This window comes from Myotis daubentonii, chromosome 1, assembly GCF_963259705.1.
Source record: "Myotis daubentonii chromosome 1, mMyoDau2.1, whole genome shotgun sequence".
NCBI classification, from domain to species: Eukaryota; Metazoa; Chordata; class Mammalia; order Chiroptera; family Vespertilionidae; genus Myotis; species Myotis daubentonii.
In genome coordinates this window covers 20,072,201-20,090,575 of record NC_081840.1, presented here as the reverse complement: position 1 = coordinate 20,090,575, position 18,375 = coordinate 20,072,201, and the positions used below count along the sequence as shown (strand labels likewise).

The window sequence follows — 18,375 nt, the reverse complement described above, 5'->3', positions numbered from 1 at the left end:
CCACCGAGGGCCCTGCCAGCAGCGCTGTGCGCTCTCACCAGCATTTCCCAAAGGGAGGCGTCTGTGTATGCGCTGGAAGGACTTCCAGTGGGCCCTGACATGCTTTTTCGTGGTGACACGTTTATTTTTCTGTGGGTTCCTATTTATTTCTTCTTCTGCTTATAGCAACTGACACAAGTTTTCTGTTTATACTAGTGAAGTGTTTCCTTTTAAAATGCACTTATGTAACGAAAAGAAGTAAGTTGATCTGCAGCACTGGCACCGGCGGAGTCCGAGGAGGGAGCCTCTGGGAAGAGGAGCCTCTTGCTTCTAGTGGATCTGCCGTATCTGGGACCCTGGGCACAAGCCCTCACTGCCCTCCCTTCCTGGCCCCCTCCTCCATCCCCTGGCCCGAGTGCCAGGCTAGCGAATGACACCTCTGGCTCTGTCTTCCCAATACAATGATGCCACGTGATCGTGTTGTCTGAGTGTCCCCTCTGGAGAAGGAAGGCGGCAGGGGACCTAGACCATAGCGGTTTAGGATGCGTTCCAGCTACAGGGGGAAATTCTCGGGGGGAGAAGAGAGATTTGAAATAAAGGCATTTCCTAGACTCAAAGCAGAATCATCTTTGAACCCCGATCCCAAAACTACGTTCTTCCCCCAGTGTGGCCCTTGGGAATGGTGCGTCCTGGAGGGTCGCCCTAGCATCCCAGTCGCCTCTCTGTTCCCCTGGCTTCAGCTGGGCTGCAGGTCTGGGAAAGCAGATCAGTTGAGTTCAAAGGGAGCAATGGGCCCAGGTCCAGGGCCAGGCTCCTCTGGACGTGGGGAGGGAGAGGGCAGAGGGCAGATACCCCCATTCTGTGACCCTCCACGTTTCTCCCCACTGCTGCAGCCGGAGGAGGAGATGGAGACCGTGTTTGACATGGAGCCAAGCAGCACCTCCTCCACACCCACCTCCCTTGTGAGTCAATGCCTTCTCCCCGGGGGACAGGTCAGAAGGGGATGCCTAGAGGGGGGCTACTCCAGTGGCACTGTGGGGGCACCAGCATTTAGTGCCTGCCCTGGGTATTGGGGAGGAGACGGGCCCCCTCCCTGGGCTCCCTCCTCTGATGCAGCAGGACTTGGCCCAGGTCCAAATGCTGCCGTGGCCCTGGCTGAAGAGCAGGAAAGATGGAAGAGCCACGTTTAAATCAGCAATCTCTAGAAGGAAGTCAAAGAGGAAGAGAGAGGTCAGGGTGAACTCGGACACATCCACAAAGAGCTCAGTCGTGTAGACGCAGGGACGTGCTGGGGCTCGGCCTCAGGAGCGAAGGCTGCCTCCAAGGGCACAGGTGCGCAGACAGAGCTACAGGGAGCTATTGCAGGTCTGGATGGAATGGTAAGGTCGGGGCAGCGCCAGATGAGCGGGCCCAGCGGCATGTGAAGAGACGAGCCGGACTCAGAGTGCAGGGGTCCAGCAGGCTGGGCATTGGCTCCCGCACGGCGGCTCAGCCTAGAGGGACATGAGCACTCACCCACCTCCCGGCCACAAGTATGGATGCAGGGCCACCGAGTCCAAGGCCCGGGCACCTTGGAGGAACACTGAAGAGGGCACTCAGGGAAGGCTTCCCGGAGGAGGAAGGGACATCTAATCTCACTCCTGGGATGGGAGTCAGGGTTGCCAGGTGGAATAGGGTGTGGGGGAAGAGCATTCGAGGAAGAGGATCAGCCTATGCAAAGGCCTGGAAGAGACGATCGGGAACATGTGGGGAACTGAAGACAGCCTGATGGAAACTCAGAGTGGGCGGCAGGGCCCGGGGGAGAGCAGGCTCTTTAGTCCTGGCAGAGCAGGTGGACGTGCAGGAAACTCCGCCATTCTCGCTCTCGATCTTTATGATAAACCCACACAGTAAGGGTTTTTATCCTCATTTTACAGATGGGAAAACTGAGGCTCAAAAAGGCCAATTAATTTAGACCCCAGGGTGCTACAAGGCAGGGAAAGGCATAGCAAAGATTGAGCCAGGTCTGACTCTAAAGCATGAGCTTAAAAATAAAAATTACTGGAATTGATTTTTCTAATCTTTCGTCATTGCAACAGTGGTATATGCAGATATTAAGGGGGAAAACAGCTAAGCAAAAATAAGAAAACAAAAAGCCCATATTTTCACCACCCAGAGATGAGCACTGATACCTAAGTTATAATCTTCCATATATAAAATTTTTGCTAAAGTGAAATAATATCTGTATACCGATATATAACGCATGTTTTCGTTAACGATCTCCATCTTTCTATATAAATTTTTACCTCTTCAAATACTCAGTCCATATTCAAATTGTCCTCCATGGTCCAGAAATATCTTTCACAGCTTGTCCAAAAGAATCCATTCTCTGTGCCCCATTAATCCGGCCCTTATGCATGTCCCTTTAATTCTAGCACCTTCCCTTTTTAATGCTCGTTGGAAAAACCAAGCCAGTAGTCCTGCAGAATGTCCTACCTTCTGGGTTTTTCTGTTTCTTACAGCAAATTCCACTGTCTCCTGTACTTCCTAAAAACTAGAAGTTAGTTCCAAAGGCTTGATAGATACCAGTTTGACACTAGGTGCCAGACCACATTCCAGGCAGTGCTGTGCCTCACACCAGATGTGTCATGTCCCTCTTATTCCCATTCATGGTGCTGAGGTGACTCCCTGATCAGAGGTGACAGCCGGCTTCTTCTATTGTTCGGTTACAATTTCCCCACTTACCACCAGCAGGTCATCTGTGGGGTTTGCTTTGGCGTTAAGCAGATGTCTAGACTCTTCTGTAGGGAAATTGTTCCCGCATCAGCGAGGGCTGCTTGGTTTCACTGAAATGAATTCCTACAGGAAAGGCTTAATTCTATCCCATAATTACCTACTTTTAAAATAAGGAGTTGGTTTGAAAGCCGTTCCAAGTGCTATCCCTAGTACTTCCTGTGTGTCTTCCTGGGTTTGACAGGTCATATGACCAAGACCTCAGTTAACAGTCTCGGTTTCAAATCCTGATTCCCAGCCAATGACCCAGCCTGAGGGAGTTGTGGATGCGCCTTTGAAATTGTATTAGAAAGTCACTAGCTCAGGGACGGGGGGAAGGTCTCCCCAGACCGCAGCACAGGCCAGCATCTCCCTCCGGGTCCAGCCTGACCCGGCACCCAGAATGAATGGCACAGGCGCTGGAGGAACAGTGCACTGACTAGGCCTGGGAGCTCGTAGATGCCCATTCAATGACCAAGAGCAACTGGGCAGGGGGATGGCCAGGACTTGGGCAGCTGTTGAAGAAGGACCGTGGCTTGAGGGGCCAGAGGCTTTGGGGGTAGGGCGTAAGGTAAAGGGTGTGTCCGGGATCTTGCCCCAAATGTGACCTCACTTCGATCTCCCCCTGTCTGTCCTGAGCAGCTGTATGTGGCCACCGTGCTGCAAGAGCCAGAGATGAACCTGACCCCCGCCTCTTCGCCCGCCCAGCACACCTACGGCACCATGAACAGAGCGCCAGAAGAGGGAGACGAGGAGAGTGGTGCGAGGGGCTTTGCGAGGGAGCTGGACGCGGCCCAGTTCCAGGAAGGCCTGGAATTGGAGGGCCCGAGCCAGTACCACTGACCAGGACCCGAGGCCTCGCCCTGGCAGCTCCAGCCGGGAGTGGCAGCCAGGGGAGGGCCAGGCAGGGGGAGGCAGAGGGCAGCCCGGACCTCCCCACGACTTCCTGCAGACTTCGGAAAGGCCTGAGGCAGACGTCTGCCCATCTGGCCATTGGCCACGTGGAGGGCCCCGGCCTGCTGACCAGCTAGAATGGGAGGTGCTGGGCAGTGCACAGGGACCCCAGGATGAGGTAGAGGACAAGGCAAGGGCCATGCCTTGGGAGAGGTGGCCGAAGCCCTGGACACAGAGCCGGAAGGCTCGGGACCTTCCTGGGGTCACGATGGAGAAACGTGTGCATAAGGGAAGAGGAAGAAAGAAGCCCGCTGACGACTCCCTGGGGTCTTCACCGCCCTGCCAAGGAGCTGCTGCTGCTCCCACCCACCCTGCCCCACTCCCGGCCCCTCCCTCTGAGGAGGCAAAGGTACGTGTGCTGGGCCTCATGGACAAGACAGAGACCACCTCACCCCGCTTCCTCCCCTGCAGGGGGTGCTGTAAAGAGGACATTTCTGCCTCCACCGGGCAAGGGGCAGCTGAGACCCAAGACTAGAGAGAAGGTGATGAGGCCCTCCTGTTCCTCTGCCCCCGACAGAAGTCCCCGGGGCAGCAGGGCAGAGACCCTCCCCTTTCTATTCCTGTAAGAGTCGCTGGGACACGATCACTCAGGACTCATTAAACAGGACCTGTGTGCATTTTGATAAAGGCAAACCTCGGCTGTTCTCTAAGGGGGGAGGGGCAGAGGCAGAATTCACGGAGTGGGGGTCTTCTCCCAACACGTGGGGGATGGGAAACCAGGTACAGCTCCCCAAGCCCCAGGGCCTAATCAGAGGACCCCACAGGCCAAGGAGGTGGCCCCTGAGAACTGCTCCTGCCTCATGCCCGCCTCAGTGCCTGGGCCCCGTGTGGCCGAGGTGGGCAGCAGCTTGGGGTGAGGAGCCCTTGCTTCACCCTGAAGCTCTGGCCACTCCCCGCCCTCCAGGTAAGACCTTGCCTCTGTTCTTGGACTGAAGACTCCAGTGGTCTCCAGGGTGGTCCTGGCTGTGACACTACGGGGCCCAGCAAAGAGTGGGTTGGGGTGGGGCTGGGACCTCCACAGAGAAGCTCCTTCTGGCAGAGGAAGACTGCCTCCCAGAGCTGCCACCTCCTGAGGCCTGGAGCCAAATCCTGAGCAGAACCTATGCTGGGGACACCCAGGACCTTTGCCCCAGGCAGGGGGTGCGGGCCTCTGCCCCCGGGGACAGGTCTCCATCAGGACTACCAGGCGGCCCAGCAGATGCGCACACAGAGAAGGGCCAGCGGGGGCCCCCGTGGACCAGAACGAGCCAAGTCGAATGGGGTCTGCATGCTCTAGAGCTCCTTCCTCCGGAGGCCGGGGCCCCTCGCTGCGTCCCAGGCTCATGGGTGACCCTGAACTACGTCCTTGCTTCATCCTTGCCCACATCGCAGCTCCAGAAGTTTCAAGCTTCACCCAGAGATTCTCCTTGGCCCAGACTTTGGCTTGAGAAATCTTTCCAGAGAGCTTGAGTCTGCTAGGGAGGAGGCAGGCATCCCCCTCCTACTCCAGCTCAGAAAAGGAGGGAATTATACCCAGTCAGTCCCTCATAACCCAAGGCCCCTCCCCCGAGCATTCCACCAGCCACCAGAGCATAGGTCCTTTCCAGAGCAGGGTGGTCAGGGCCCCCAGCAGAGAGCTCCAGGCACTGCCTGACCCCCAGAGTGGTTTTTTGTGTTGTTGTTTTTTGGGGGGGAGAGGGGGGTCCTGCCAAAAGCTGGCCTGTGGGCTCGCCTTCACTGGGCACCTACCTCTCCTCTCTCCTCCCCTGCCCACCTGGCAGCCTGTGGAAGCTGCATATGCAAAGGGTCACAGCAGATGACAGGACAGTATGTCCAGAGGGGGGGCTTCCCCCTCTGAATTGGGGTCAAGTGCAGACTGGTTCTGAGAGAAGGCCATGCGAATGTTAGGAAAGTTCCAGAATCCTCACTTCGCTAGCCTTCCTGGAGACCCAGGGCAACTGGCAAGGCCCCACCACAGCTGCTCAACCTCCCTCCATCACTGTGTGGGTGTGGGTGTGCTTTGGCTCCTGACCCCCCACATCCAGGCACCTCCCCCCACCAGCTTGCTCTCAGCCCACTCCTGCCTCACGCATTGGCCTCCACCTACCCCACTGGCCCACTTCCCAGCTGTCCCACCCCTCTCAGACCTGACCCATTCTGGAGGGAGCTGGCTCTGGGGTGGGGGACCCGGTATAGAGCCTTCAAGAAGTGCCCCCCTCAGCCTAGAGCAGCTCCACGCCTGCCGGCCCCTTCCTCAGATGCTCCTGGAAGCCAAGTGCCTATCAGCAGCATTGCCACCTCTGGGGACCCACGTGAGGGGTATGACTTCCCTTGGCCACCACCACTGAAGGAATGTGCCAGAATGCCGAACCTTCTTGTTATCAATGCTGTGACCGTGCCTTGAATAAACAGTCCTCCCAACCTCTGCTGCCTGTGCCTCTGCCTCTGCCCCACCCCGCCAGCGGCTTCCCTCCACCTGGAAGGGATGAGCTCACGGGGATGGAGCACCACACCTTCATGGCTCTGGCCCCTGGGGACCCCTTCCCCCTGAGGCCTTTGGTGGCCCCTGTCCTCCCAGGCAAGGCCTGCAAGTGCGCCTGGTCTGCTGGAGAGAGGGGGCGTGAATCTGCCCATTCTTTCTGCTGGGGTCCCCTGAGAGCTCCCTGAGCAATAAAGAACTCTGCTCTGTGACTACCCAGCAAGCCCTCGGCAGCCTCCCTGGGCAGCAGGAGCCCCGGGGTGAGTGCTGGGCCCTGAGAGGCTGTTGGCCAGACTAGAAACCGGATGTGACACGATGAGGATTTCAGATGGAAGCCCCCAGAAAGCGAGGCAGGAGGTCTCGGGTCTGCACCTGGGGCGGGGGTGGAGAGGTTGGGTGTTAGGAGGTGTGTGGGCTGGCAGGTCAGGCCTGAACAGGCTAAGAAAGACCCTCTAGCCCAGCCGTGGGCAAACTTCGGCCCGCGGGCCGGATCCGGCCCGTTTGAAATGAATAAAACTAAAAAAAAAAAAAGACCGTACCCTTTTATGTAATGATGTTTACTTTGAATTTATATTAGTTCACACAAACACTCCATCCATGCTTTTGTTCCGGCCCTCCGGTCCAGTTTAAGAACCCATTGTGGCCCTCGAGTCAAAAAGTTTGCCCACCCCTGCTCTAGCCAGTGCTAGCTCTGTCTGCTGTTGTACCAAGGAAAAGAGGCGAAAAGTGTCCTGCCCTGGGCCGTGCGTCCCGGCCAAGGACACCAGGGTTCTGGCCTTCCTCTCGCCGCCGCTTGATGACCCTGGGATGGTCATCTCATCCAGGAAGGAGGGGCAGGAGGAGGAGGCTGGCTGCTCTGCCTCAAGACTGAACACAGCAGGTCCAGCCGGGACCGAGGCAGCCTCCCAGGCGGGCACAGGGCTGTCGCCGGCCTCCCTGGGCCCTCTCCTGCACCTGTCAGTCCGCCAGTGGGCCTGGGCTCACAGCCCCTCACGGCAGGGCCCATGCCCTTGACCCTTCTCCCCTCAGAGTCATCTTCTCCACATCAATCAGATGAAATGCACGAGGGCTGCCTCAGGGGACGGAGAAGTATGACGGCCACCTGGCTGCCTGGGAACGGGGTGGGGCTAACGGCTGCCGTGGGAACAAGGGCCTTCTCCTGGGACCCGTGAACTCCCACCCCGACAGCTGCCTCTCAGGGTCTCCTTCCAGGGGCCGGCAGGCTCAGGGTCCCCCCTGCCGCCCAGGCCGTTCCTTGGTCCAGCAGACCTCTCAGGGGACTCTGCTCAGGCAGAGACAGACGTAGAAAGACAGAAGCTGGAGAGGGAGGCTGTGGTCCCTCACGCGCAAAGTCCTGAAGGGAGAGTGGGGTCGGTCAGTCTCCTCTGTCCTCAGCAGCTGTGGAGACTGGAGGCCCGGAAGGCAGGGCTGGGCAGGGGGTGGGACTTGGGGACAGGTCAAGAGGGGGGCCCAGGACACTGGGTTGGTGGCTTCTGCCTAAGAGGGCCCTGGAGCTCCCCGGGGCTGGGAAGGAGGCAGGAGAGCCTGGGCTCCGGGAGGCCCTCCAGGGCCAGCACTCTCCCAAAGCCATGGGGGCGGTGGGGGGGAGGGGGGAAGAGACTCAGGTCCGTCCAGTGACCTCCATGCGGGCCCGTCTCCAGGGGTCTCAGTCCGCTCCGTGGCAGGCATGGGGGAGCCTGTTTGTGGGAAGGTGGTCCGCAGGTTTTCTCGGCAGAGGGTGTTTCCTGGACACTTGACTATCCCCAAGCCTTGACAACCAGCCCGGCCCCTCTCAAGCCACCAAAGCTGGGTTCTCCATCCTGGCTGCAAATGAGCCTCCTGGAGATTTCAACAACCCCAGGTCCAGGACAAACTAAACTTTCTGAGGTGGGGCCTGGGCACGCCTAGTTTACACAAGCCCCCCAGGTGACTCCTGAGCCAGGAGAATTGAGTCCCTGGAATGGGGGGAGCTGGTCTCAGCACCTCACACTGTCTCACCTGGGGAGGGTGTGGCCCTGTAGCCTGGAAATAATTACAGCCCTCAGGCCGGGAACCCTCCTGCACTCTGCCTCCAGGGAGTACCTAGTAGGTAATCAAAGGTTAGGCCCAAACAAACGTTTGCTCTCCGGCTTATGAAGGATTAGTACCCAGCACAACTCCTCTGTAATCTTACTTGGCAGTAAGTACTACTGTGTGGGCCACACGCACACACCAGGCCTCAGGGTCACTTCTGGCTACCTCTTCCCTCCCCTCCAAGCGCAGAGCTCAAAGTGGCCGAACTGAACTGTCAGCCTTCCCTTTTCAAATGCAACCAACATCAGCACGATAAATGTATATAGTGCAGCCCTAGCCAGTTTGGCTAAGTGGATAGAGAGTTGGCCTGTGAACCAAAGGGTCCCAGGTTCGATTCTGGTTAAAGGCATGTACATCGGTTGCAGGCTCCTCCCTGGCCAGGGCCCTGATCGGGGTGCCAGCAGGAGGCAACCACTCTATGTGTTTCTCTCACCTCGATGTTTCTCTCTGTCTTTCCTTCTCTCTTCCACTCTCTCTAAAAATCAATGGAGCCCTAACTGGTTTGGTTCAGTGGATAGAGCATCGGCCTGCAGACTGAAGGGTCCCAGATTCGAATCCGGTCAAGGGCATGTACCTTGGTTGCAGGCACATCCCCAGTAGGGGGTGTGCAAGAGGCAGCTGATCAATGTTTCTCTCTCATTGATATTTCTAACTTTCTATCCCTCTCCCTTTCTCTCTGTAAAAAATCAATAAAATGTATATTTTTTAAAAATTTAAAAAAAGTAAAAATCAATGGAAAAATATCCTCGGGTGAGGATTAAAAAAAGAATATATATAGTGGGTGTCAGGTAGGGATAAACTGGATCATCCTCCGGAAATTCTGTTTCTTTGTTACTAATGTTGTGGCCCCACCCGCTAACAAAGAAACAGAATTTCCGGAGGATGAGGCCCAGAAATCAGGATTTTAAAAAGATTCCCAGGTGATTCTAATGTGCAGCCAAGGTTGAGAACCACTGCTGTAGAGAATGAAAGGTTTGACACAACCAGATGCAATCGGTGGCCCTTGGTTGCACCTGGGTTGAACAAACCAGCTGCAGAAAGACATCAGGGGATTTCAAATATGCACCGGGCATTAGGTGAGGTTGAGGAGAGTCTGTTCATCTGGGTAGGTGAGTTGATGGAATGGGTTAAGAGGTGAACAACGTATCAACTAGAAGTTCATATGGAAGACGCTACTGGTGAAAGGCCAGGAAGGTGGGATTTGCTTTAAGACTCTCCATCCAAATGAAAGGGGTGGGGAGCTCTTGAGCACTCACCACTGATGCTGGGTGAAGGGTACGTGGAGATTCATGAGGCTCTGATTTTTGTGTATGTGAACATTTTTCCATAATAAAACGTTTAAAAATAAGGAAAAGAGTGATCAACTCTTCCCAGTGCTGCTGAGCAGAAGAGAAAGATGAGGATGGAGACATGACCCTGAATTTCCCAGGATCAATGTTGTTGGTGACCTTGACCGGAACAGATTAGGGTGGGGATGAAAGCCTGGTTGAAATAGGTTCCCATTTGCTCATACGAGGGAGGAGATGAAAAACTGCCAAGAAAGACAACTCTTTTAAGGAGTTTTGCTACAAAGGAAGTAACAGGGTGGGAGCTGGGGAGAGAAGAGGCGTGTAGGTGAGGCAGTTCTTTCCATAAGATGGGACACGTGAATGGATAAACTGAGGAGGGCCCTAACCGTTTTTTGGCTCGGTGGGTAGAGCGTCGGCCTGTGGACTGAAGGGTCCCAGGTTCGATTTCAGTCAAGAGCATGTACCTCGGTTGCGGGCACATCCCCAGTAGGGGGTGTGCAGGAGGCAGCTGATTGATGTTTCTCTCTCATCGATGTTTCTGACTCCCCTTCCTCTCTGTAAAAAATCAATAAAATATATTTTTTAAAAAAACTGAGGAGGAATAAAGGAGGGGGGGATTACAGGGCTAAGAGAGGGAAGAAACTACTCCTCCCCCACACACACACACACATACACATGCACACACACACACGTGCACAGGCAGAAGGGTAGCCTTTAGGACAGGAGGAAAGCAGTCATGCTTGGGATGGCTCAAGACACAGGTCAGAGGAGAGTGCTTGGTCTTGCCGAAGCCAGGTCACCCCGGTCGCCTGAGCGGGTGTCAAACACTCGGGAACCGTGGGCCTGAGTCTAAGCTGTTACCAGATCTCACGGTGGAAGAGGCCCTCTCTCCGTGGAGAGTGGGGCTCAAGGAAAAAATGCTTTTGGTGCCACAGTGGGAAAGCATCCCTAACATGCTCCAGACCCACTGTCTGTAGTCACCCCGCCTGGCAGGCCTGGCCACCTGAGCCCGGCTGGGAGCTGGGGGTCTGCTGGCACCAGCCACATGGTCCTGGCTGAGAAAACTGAAGCCTCAGGGTGAGGACAGTGGCCCGGGTACAGCCCTTGAAGCCACTCACAGCCCAGCTCTAGGAACCCACACCTTGGAGGCCAGGAGCATGTCTGGGGTTAACCTGTTGATATGATACCTACTCCTTTTTTATTGAATTTATTGGGGTGACAATTCACAAAACCATATGGGCTTCAAGTGTACAACTCAACAAAACATCATCTGCACACATTGCATCGTGCAGTCATCTCCCCAAATAAAGTCTCTTTTTGTCCCAATCACCCCCCCCCACACACACACACACACTTTTGCCCACCTCCACTCCCCTATCCCCCTGGCTATCACCATACTGTTGTCTGTGTCTGTGTCATATTTGCTTAATCACTTCATCTTCTTTCATCCAGCCTCCAGTCCCCCTCCCGTCTGACAGCTATCAGCCTGTTTCATGTATCCATGCCTCTGTTTCTATTTTGTCATTTTATTTTGTTCATTAGATTCCACATATAAACGAGACCATATGGTATTTGTCTTTCTCTGACTCATGATATGCCCACTCTTAATGCTGCTCCCTCCCCAGGCCCTGGCTAACTCTCTGCCCCTATCTGCCTGAGCCTCCCGAAACACACACACACACACACACACACACACACACACACACACACACACACCTGCTCTTCAACTCCAGTATATATATTCCAGGTTAACTCATTTACTGTCCTTAAAATCCTTGCCCTGGGATTGGTACCTTCCCCTCCAAGTAGGATCTACAAGACATCCTCAGAGTCTTTGGTGCCCTTTGCTGCTGTCTTGGCATCTGGCCCATTCCTCTCCCTGGCCTCACCTTGTCCACCAGCAGGTGGGAGCTCCCAGGTCCCTGACCAATGACCTACTTCAGATCTGAATTAGCATGGGCATGTGTTGTAACAAACCAACCCCAAAATGTATCATGGTACAAACACAATAGTAGTGTACGTCTCTTTCCTGTAAAATTCAAAATGGGCGAGTGCCTGCTGTACCTCCTGGAGAAGTACCTGGCCCCACCAGGCACTTGTGAATAGTGGGTTCTCTCCTCCAAGCAGTGATTCAGGGACCCAGGCTCCTTTCACCTAGTGGCTCTACCATATTCAACACATGGTCCTCAAGGTCGCTGTGAGGTCTGCATCAAGCCAGCAGACAAATGACAGAGCACAGAGGAGCATGCAGGAGTTTCGGGGGGCCAGGTCTGGGAATAGCATACATGTCCACACATTCTATGGGCCAGAACTTGGTCATATGACCCATCGAATTGCAAGGGAGGCTGGGAAACGTAGCCCAGCTCTATGCCCAGATGGAAGAAGAACTGGATCTGGTGCCCTGCCAGGCAGTTTCCACCACAGACCCCTAGCTCCATCTCCACCATTGGCTTCCCCAGGCCCCTCCCTTCTTTTTACCTGTTCTCACGTTGGCCCTCCTGACCCCAAACTCCTGCCCTGTCCTACATCCGTCACTCTGCAGCTTCATCCTGCACAAGCTGACACCCAAGAAAAGACCAGTCCCAGAGGGTCAGAGAGGCACACAGAAGAGGTTTATTCCTCATGGGTTTACACAACCACAGCACAGAACAAAAGATAAAGTGCAGACAGCTCAGGGCGAGGGCAGGGTCCTCTCACACTGCCTTCCCATCTCTCCACCCACCTGAGTAGGGCACACACCGGGCATGAAAGCTGGGGAGTTGTGGGCCCACCGTTGGGTGCTGGCAGAGGCAGAAAGGAGGGTCAGGAGATGAGACCGGGGCCCTGCTGGGGTGGGTGGTGAGGAGGAGCTGCCCGCACTCAGGTCTCTCCGAATGAAGGGGCCCCTCCTTTCTTGGCCTTCCGCAGCCGCACCCCACCCTGGCTGGCTAGCTGGTTCCTACAGAGAGATGGTAAGGGAGCTGCCACCACAGTGCTGAGTGAGGGGAGGGGAGAGACTGCAGTGACATCTCAGTAGGCCCCTGAGACCCCAGGGAGCCCCTCACAAGCCAGGTCACCTGTCCCTTCAGCAGTTCTCCTGATGACCTGCCTGTGACTCCACCATGAAGGCTAAAGCTGTCCCTCCCTTTCCTTGTGAAAAGCAAACACCCTGGGAGAGAAAAGCATTCAAAAGGTGCCTGGAGCTCGGCCATCCCACCCTCCCCAACCCTCCCCAACTAGACTCAGGCTCACCCCAGAACGGTGGCTGATGGAAGAGCCCCTTCTCTCAAAGCCCAATACCTCCTTGGACCCGGGACGCCAATGCCCCCAAAATGCTGCTCCTCCTCATGGCAGAAAAGGGGACACCAGAGGGAGAGAATGAGGCAGGGAAGAAGCCACTGGGGTGCAGGGAAATCCAGAAGCCCTTTCCTAGAGGAAAGGCACACCCCTCTGTACTTAAGTGGGGGTGGGACGGGGACCCAGCCCTGCTCCATCACCCCTGCAGTATGGTCAAGGGGACAAGGCTACGCCAGACACAGACCAACAGACAGACACAGTCAGATGAAGGCCACCAGGTGGAGGCTGCTGGGTAGAAAATGCCTCTTACTCGCCATCCCAGCCTCGACTCATGGCCTGTACCACGGCCCCGTAGAGCTGGCGCCAGGCTGCTCGCACGGCTGGTGTGAAGGCAGGGCCCAGGCACTTCTCCAGCATGTAGAGCAGGGCCTCGCCCACCGTCTGCAGAGGCAAGGAGCACCTTGTCATTCCCAAGGCAGGAAGGCATCACTCCATTCCACAGGTGAGAAAACCGAGGCCTGGGGCTGGGACGGGCTCCTGGGCCTTTCCTCTCTCCTGCACAGGGTTCATGCTTTCTGAGCAGGATTCTGCCCCAATCCTTGGGTACCACACTGCACCCACTTTCCCCCTTAGAGTGAGCCTTCATAGTGAACAAAGCCTTTCACCCCACTCCCAGCCTTGAAACCACCCAAGGAGTGAGGCAGAGGCATTGCCTGGGACTCCCAGCTCAGACCAAGCAGAGCCATTGCCCACAGGCCTGTTTCCTCCTCTGCAAGGCAGCACTCGTGGTGTGAAGAGCCCGGGGGCTCTGTAACCAGCTGGGCCTCGGTTCACTTTCTGACTCCACCACTTATGAACTGCGACCTTGAGCAAGTTACGTCACCTCTCTGAGCCTCCGTTGCTTCATCCGTTAAACCAAGAAAGTAAAACCAAAAAAAAAGTTCTGATTCATTGGGTTGTTGAAATGATTAAATGAGGTCATCTATAAAAAGCTTAGTATATCATCTGCGCACAGTAAGCCTTCAACAATAATAATGGCTCTCATGTTTAGTCATAATAAAATACGATTTATTTATTCCACTAATATTTACTGACTGTCCACTGGAGACCAGGCACTGTGCTAGCGTGGGAGATGAAGAGCGCCAGACAAACTCGGCCCCATCCTCCAGTGCCTACCATCTGGCAGGATGACTGGTCTATGTGGTAGACAGCCACGTCAGTGCCCCAGTGAACCCCATCTTGAGTAGGGATCCTCCCCCTTGACACTGGGCTCAGCTGTGTAACTGGCTTTGGCCCATGGGCTGTTAGCCAGATGAGGCATTAGCAAGAGCAGTACAGGCAGAGTCTGGGAAAGCACTTGCACAACGGGCTTGACCTCTTCGAACACTCCCTCTTAGAACTCAGCTGCTGCGCTGGACAGACGCTGGGCCAGACCACCGAGTGATGAGGCCACAGGGAGAGAGACCCCGAGGATGCCAGGCCACCCTGGACATTCCATCCCCAGCCGAGCTCCAGCTGAGTGCACTGCATGAGTGGCTCTACCACACCACATGGAACAGAAGAGAGCCCAGAGAAATTAGGCATCGTTGTTGGTTTGAGATGGTCCTAGACACGGGAACAGAAAACTGAGCAGACCGGCTAATCCCACAGGCTCCTTGACGTTCTATGGTTCTAAGAGAAGTCACTCCAGAGAAGAAAAGTTGGAGGCTCAGAGAGGTCAAGGCAGCACCAGGATCACACAGCACGTGTGTAACAGATGCAGGTCCCTCGCCCAGTCATGTGAGGGTGTAGGAAGGGGGAGGTAAGAGAGGACCGGGAGAGAGTGGTGGCCTCAGGTCAGGAGCTCAGGAGAGAGAGGAGCCCCTCTACCCACCGAGAAGGAGCTGAGCTTCACACCCACTGCACGGTGCTTCCGGCCCAGGCCGGCCAGGTACTCCTCCAGCGTGGACAGGTCCTCCACATTGGTCACCGCGGCATCGATCACGAGCATCACCTGTCAAGGCCAAGGTAGCAGTGAGACAGGCAGAGCCATCTTCCTGCTCACACCCACAGTCCAGAGCCTGGAGGTCCTGACTAGAGGTAAGAGAGTCATGAGAAATGGAAAGCAACCTGTGTCTGTATACAGTAGGTGTTCAATGTGTGATGGCCGACATGGTGAGAGAAGCCTCTGAGGGGCTCAAAATTCTAAACATGCCTGCGGGACAGTGTTGTCTGCCTGGGACAAGGGGAAACCGAGGCCCTGGGAGAGCCTCTAAGAAAACCCAGCTTGGTTTTCACAGGCAGATGGACGGCCCCTAGTAGATGAGTGCCAGCACCACCCAAAGGAGCCAGGGACGAGGCCTAGGGCAATGACAGAGCTGGGACCAGCTGGCTGAACACAGGGTGGGGAGAAGGCTGACTGGCCCAGACAGGTCCAGCTCAGTGCAGAGGGAAAGGAGGAGGGCAGTAAGCCCAGGCCTGGGGCAGAAAACCAGTCATTTTCACTACCCCATGTCCCTCATTCTCTCCCAGGAAGGTGCCTGCTGGATCCTGGAGGCCACCCCCCAGCTCATCCTTCCCTCACCTTCCTGATGTGGTCCAGGAACTCGGGGGAGGAGAGGCAGTCCTCAGGGCTGGAGTACTGGCGGCAGTTGTACTGGAAGAGGGGCAGCAGGTCGGGCTCCAGGTCAAACAGCCTGCAGGGGGAGGCCTGCATCAGCCCGGGTGTTAGCCCCAGCAAGCCCCGCGAGCCCTGGCTGCCACAGTGGGAGTGGGGGTGGGCCAGAGGTTTGGCCGTAAACGACAGCATACCCTCCAACCTGGTACCGACCCCTTCACCAGCTTTGCCGAAACCCCTTCCTAGAAAGAACTTGGGTCCCCAGGCCACTCTAGGACCCAGCATGTTGAGGGGACTGGGCAAGAAGGGATTCTCAAACAGAAAGCCTGGGAAAAGGCTCTCTCTCTCTCTCTCTTCCCGCAACCCTTCCCATTTTGGGGTCAGAATCTCCTAGTCTCGTCGTGTCTGAGGGGGCTCTGGCCAGGATGATAATAATAGTTAAGAACTCCTTACCTATTTTATGGAGGAACAAAAGCCCAGAGAGGTTAAGGATCTTCCCTAGGGCCACACAGTTCAGAACCACAGAGGGGGCCCGAGCAAGCCGGGGAAAGCCGGGAGACACAAAGCAGAAGCTCTCAGCCACATCTGAGAGGGAGCATCTGGGTCCTGGGTAACTGTGAATTTATTTCCATTTTGGGGGGAGGCAGTGGGGGAGGGCTGGGGGGTTGGGGGTTGGGGTTTGCAAAAGCTTCCTCAGAAGTTCTGTTCTGGCTTAGGAAAAACTCTGGTGGAAGGAAACTGTGCCTCACTGTGATGGCCCAGTGGTTAGAGACCCTCAAGCTGAGGTTGAAGATTTGCCTCCTCCTCCCCCTGAGGGGCTGGCACCCTCTTACCCCTCTTCCAGGCGGTGAGACTCGGGCATCTGTCCTCCCCCGCCTGGGGGTTCTCTGTCCTAGCCTGGTCTTTTCCTGGGAAAGGTTGATCCCCCTGTTAGTTGGTGGAAGTGCACTTTCCTGGGGCCTGGACCCCGTGCTCTGCCAGCCAGGCACCCAGCGCCCCCTCCCCACACGGGCGGTTTCCCCTTACTGGCAGCGGCCGGCACCCCTGGAGTTACTATCCCAGGAACAAACTCAGGAGGCGCAGAGCCGGGGAGGAGGCCAGCGCCTGGGGTGGTGTCTGCTGGCCCGAGTGTAAGGAGATTCCGGAGAGGACCCACTCCGCCCCCAGAGAGCCTCGTTGGGCAGGATGTGCCGCGCGGGAAGCAAGAAGGGGTCCTGGGCCGGCTCCTGTGCGCACATCTGGAGGCGCCCGGTGCAGAGGCAGCGGTCAGCTTTCCCTCCTCTGGAGCCGCCAGCCACCTGGAACCCATTCCTGGCCAGGTCCCCTGCCCGCCCTGGCTCGGGGCCACCCTCACCTGGTGAACAGGACGGTGCCGTGCTCCAGGGGGCTGCGGCTCACCGCTTGCCAGCTCTGCCGGATCAGCTCGGGCTCGGGGCGCTCCATGCTCGCCCAGGGACGCGGGGCGCAAGGCTGGAAGCCTCGGGGCGCGAGACCGTCACCGCAGGTGCCGCGCCATCTCCGAAGCGACGAGGCCACTCCGCACCCTTGGCAGCCCTGACCTAGTGGAGGCGCCCCAACCCTGCCGGCCCCTCTGGCGCTTCTGGGGACCCTGCTCTGGCCGCAGCTCCCTGCGCCCCGAGAGTGCCCCAAGCTGCACAGCCCCGAGCAGACCTACCCGGCGCTTTAAAGCAAACACGGCCCCGCCCCCTCCGGCCATCAAAGCGCACGTCTCTGGGCAAGGCTCTGGCCCAGACCTGGTGGCACGGTCAGTGCCGGCTTCAGAGCTGCACAGAAATCATGGAGCCTGCACTGAATTTGATTGTCTCAGGTAGGCTCTGCATGAGCCACCTTTCCACAAGCCTCTCAAACATTTCCTGAAGCGTTTGAGTTGTCACCCCCTGCCACAGGGTCTCCTCCCCTCCTTCCCAGGGTCAGGCCGGGGGGGGGGGGGGGGGGGGGGATGCCAGGGCTGCTACCTTTACGACTAGGCTGAGGTTAGGGGTGCCCTCTGCCCTGGTTCTGGATCTGAGACACCCCCACTCCTCAGGGGCACTCACCCTAGGGACAGGGCCCGACCGCAGCCATTTCCAGCCAGGCTGGGTTTTCCTGGACTCCGTGCGTAGAGACCTGTGGGCTCCAACTCCAGCCCCAGTTCTGCGTGGCAGGGTGGGGTCGCAGCTGCAGCAGCTGTGAGCATCGCCCTATGTGGACTTTGAGGGAGTTAAGCGCAAACAGTCCACCATCCCATGATTTTTAAAATATATTTTTATTGATTACAGAGAGGAAGGGAGAGGGAGAGAGAGTAACATCAATGAGAGAATCATTGATCGGCTGCCTCCTGCATGCTCCACACTGGGGATGGAGCCCACAATCCCGGCATGTGCCCTGACCAGGAACTGAACTGTAACCTCCTAGTTCATAGGTAGACACTCAACCACTGAACCACGCCGGCTGGGCCATCCCACAATTTTTAATAGATTTTTTAAAGGATTAAATAGAAGTACTATGTATGTTATTAAATAGAAGTTCAGGCCCAGAATCTCAGGCTTGCCATTCAGGGTGTAAAGTTGGCCACCTGTCAATTAGACCCAAACTTTCCTGTTTCAGTCATGAAGGTTCCTCAAGCTCCACCAAGTTCTAGGGGCCCAGGTTTGGGAGAGCAGGCACATTGCTCACCATTTCTCATTATTTGGGAGTGTCAGAGCCCATCTCCCCTCAGGCTGTCCACTTCTCTGTGTCCTCAGCTGTGTTCAGTGTACAGCTGGGCTGGGTCTCCATACCCAGCCTCTCAGTCCACCGCCTTTGTTTTCACGGACACGAAGGAGGGGCGGGTGCTCTGGGGCCATCAGTTATGGTCAGGCTGCAGCTCCACGGCCAGCCCTGTGCTAGGCATGGAGTGCTGAGTCCCTGCCTTCTAGAACTTCTCCTTCTGGCCCTGAATCCGGATGAAGCGCCTCAGCAGAACTCGCCTTTCCTGCATCCAACTGAGCCTGATGAAC

The 18,375-nt window shown here is 56.3% G+C and overlaps 2 protein-coding genes across 4 annotated transcripts in view; one reads left to right on the top strand and one right to left on the bottom strand.

Annotated features, from left to right (window-relative positions):
• Positions 1–6,084, top strand: part of TMEM63C (transmembrane protein 63C) — a 66,013-nt gene extending 59,929 nt beyond the window's left edge. For 2 of the 3 annotated variants that reach the window (XM_059689420.1, XM_059689411.1), the window contains 2 exons: positions 873–941; positions 3,373–6,084. In XM_059689420.1, coding sequence (XP_059545403.1) covers positions 873–941; positions 3,373–3,573 — 270 coding nt within the window. In that variant the 3' untranslated portion in view covers positions 3,574–6,084. Of the gene's footprint in view, positions 1–195; positions 530–872; positions 942–3,372 lie in introns of those variants that run through there. The other variant, XM_059689428.1, reaches the window with a different exon arrangement.
• Positions 6,085–12,094: 6,010 nt separating this feature from the next.
• Positions 12,095–17,038, bottom strand: NGB (neuroglobin). Its single transcript, XM_059689335.1, has 4 exons — positions 16,731–17,038; positions 15,344–15,455; positions 14,654–14,773; positions 12,095–13,221 (listed from the first exon to the last, which is right to left on the bottom strand). Exons 1-4 carry the CDS (start codon positions 16,817–16,819, stop codon positions 13,087–13,089), a joined length of 456 nt encoding a protein of 151 aa, XP_059545318.1. The 5' UTR covers positions 16,820–17,038; the 3' UTR covers positions 12,095–13,086.
• Positions 17,039–18,375: the final 1,337 nt, after the last annotated feature.

Coding starts and splice junctions, on each gene's coding strand:
- NGB (XM_059689335.1), bottom strand. CDS start 16,819: ATGGAGCGCCCCGAGCCCGAGCTGATCCGGCAGAGCTGGCAAGCGGTG. Junction 15,456..16,730: donor GGCACCGTCCTGTTCACCAG/GTGAGGGTGGCC, acceptor CTCCCCCTGCAG/GCTGTTTGACCTGGAGCCCG. Junction 13,222..14,653: donor TGAAGCTCAGCTCCTTCTCG/GTGGGTAGAGGG, acceptor TTGCCTCTGCAG/ACGGTGGGCGAGGCCCTGCT.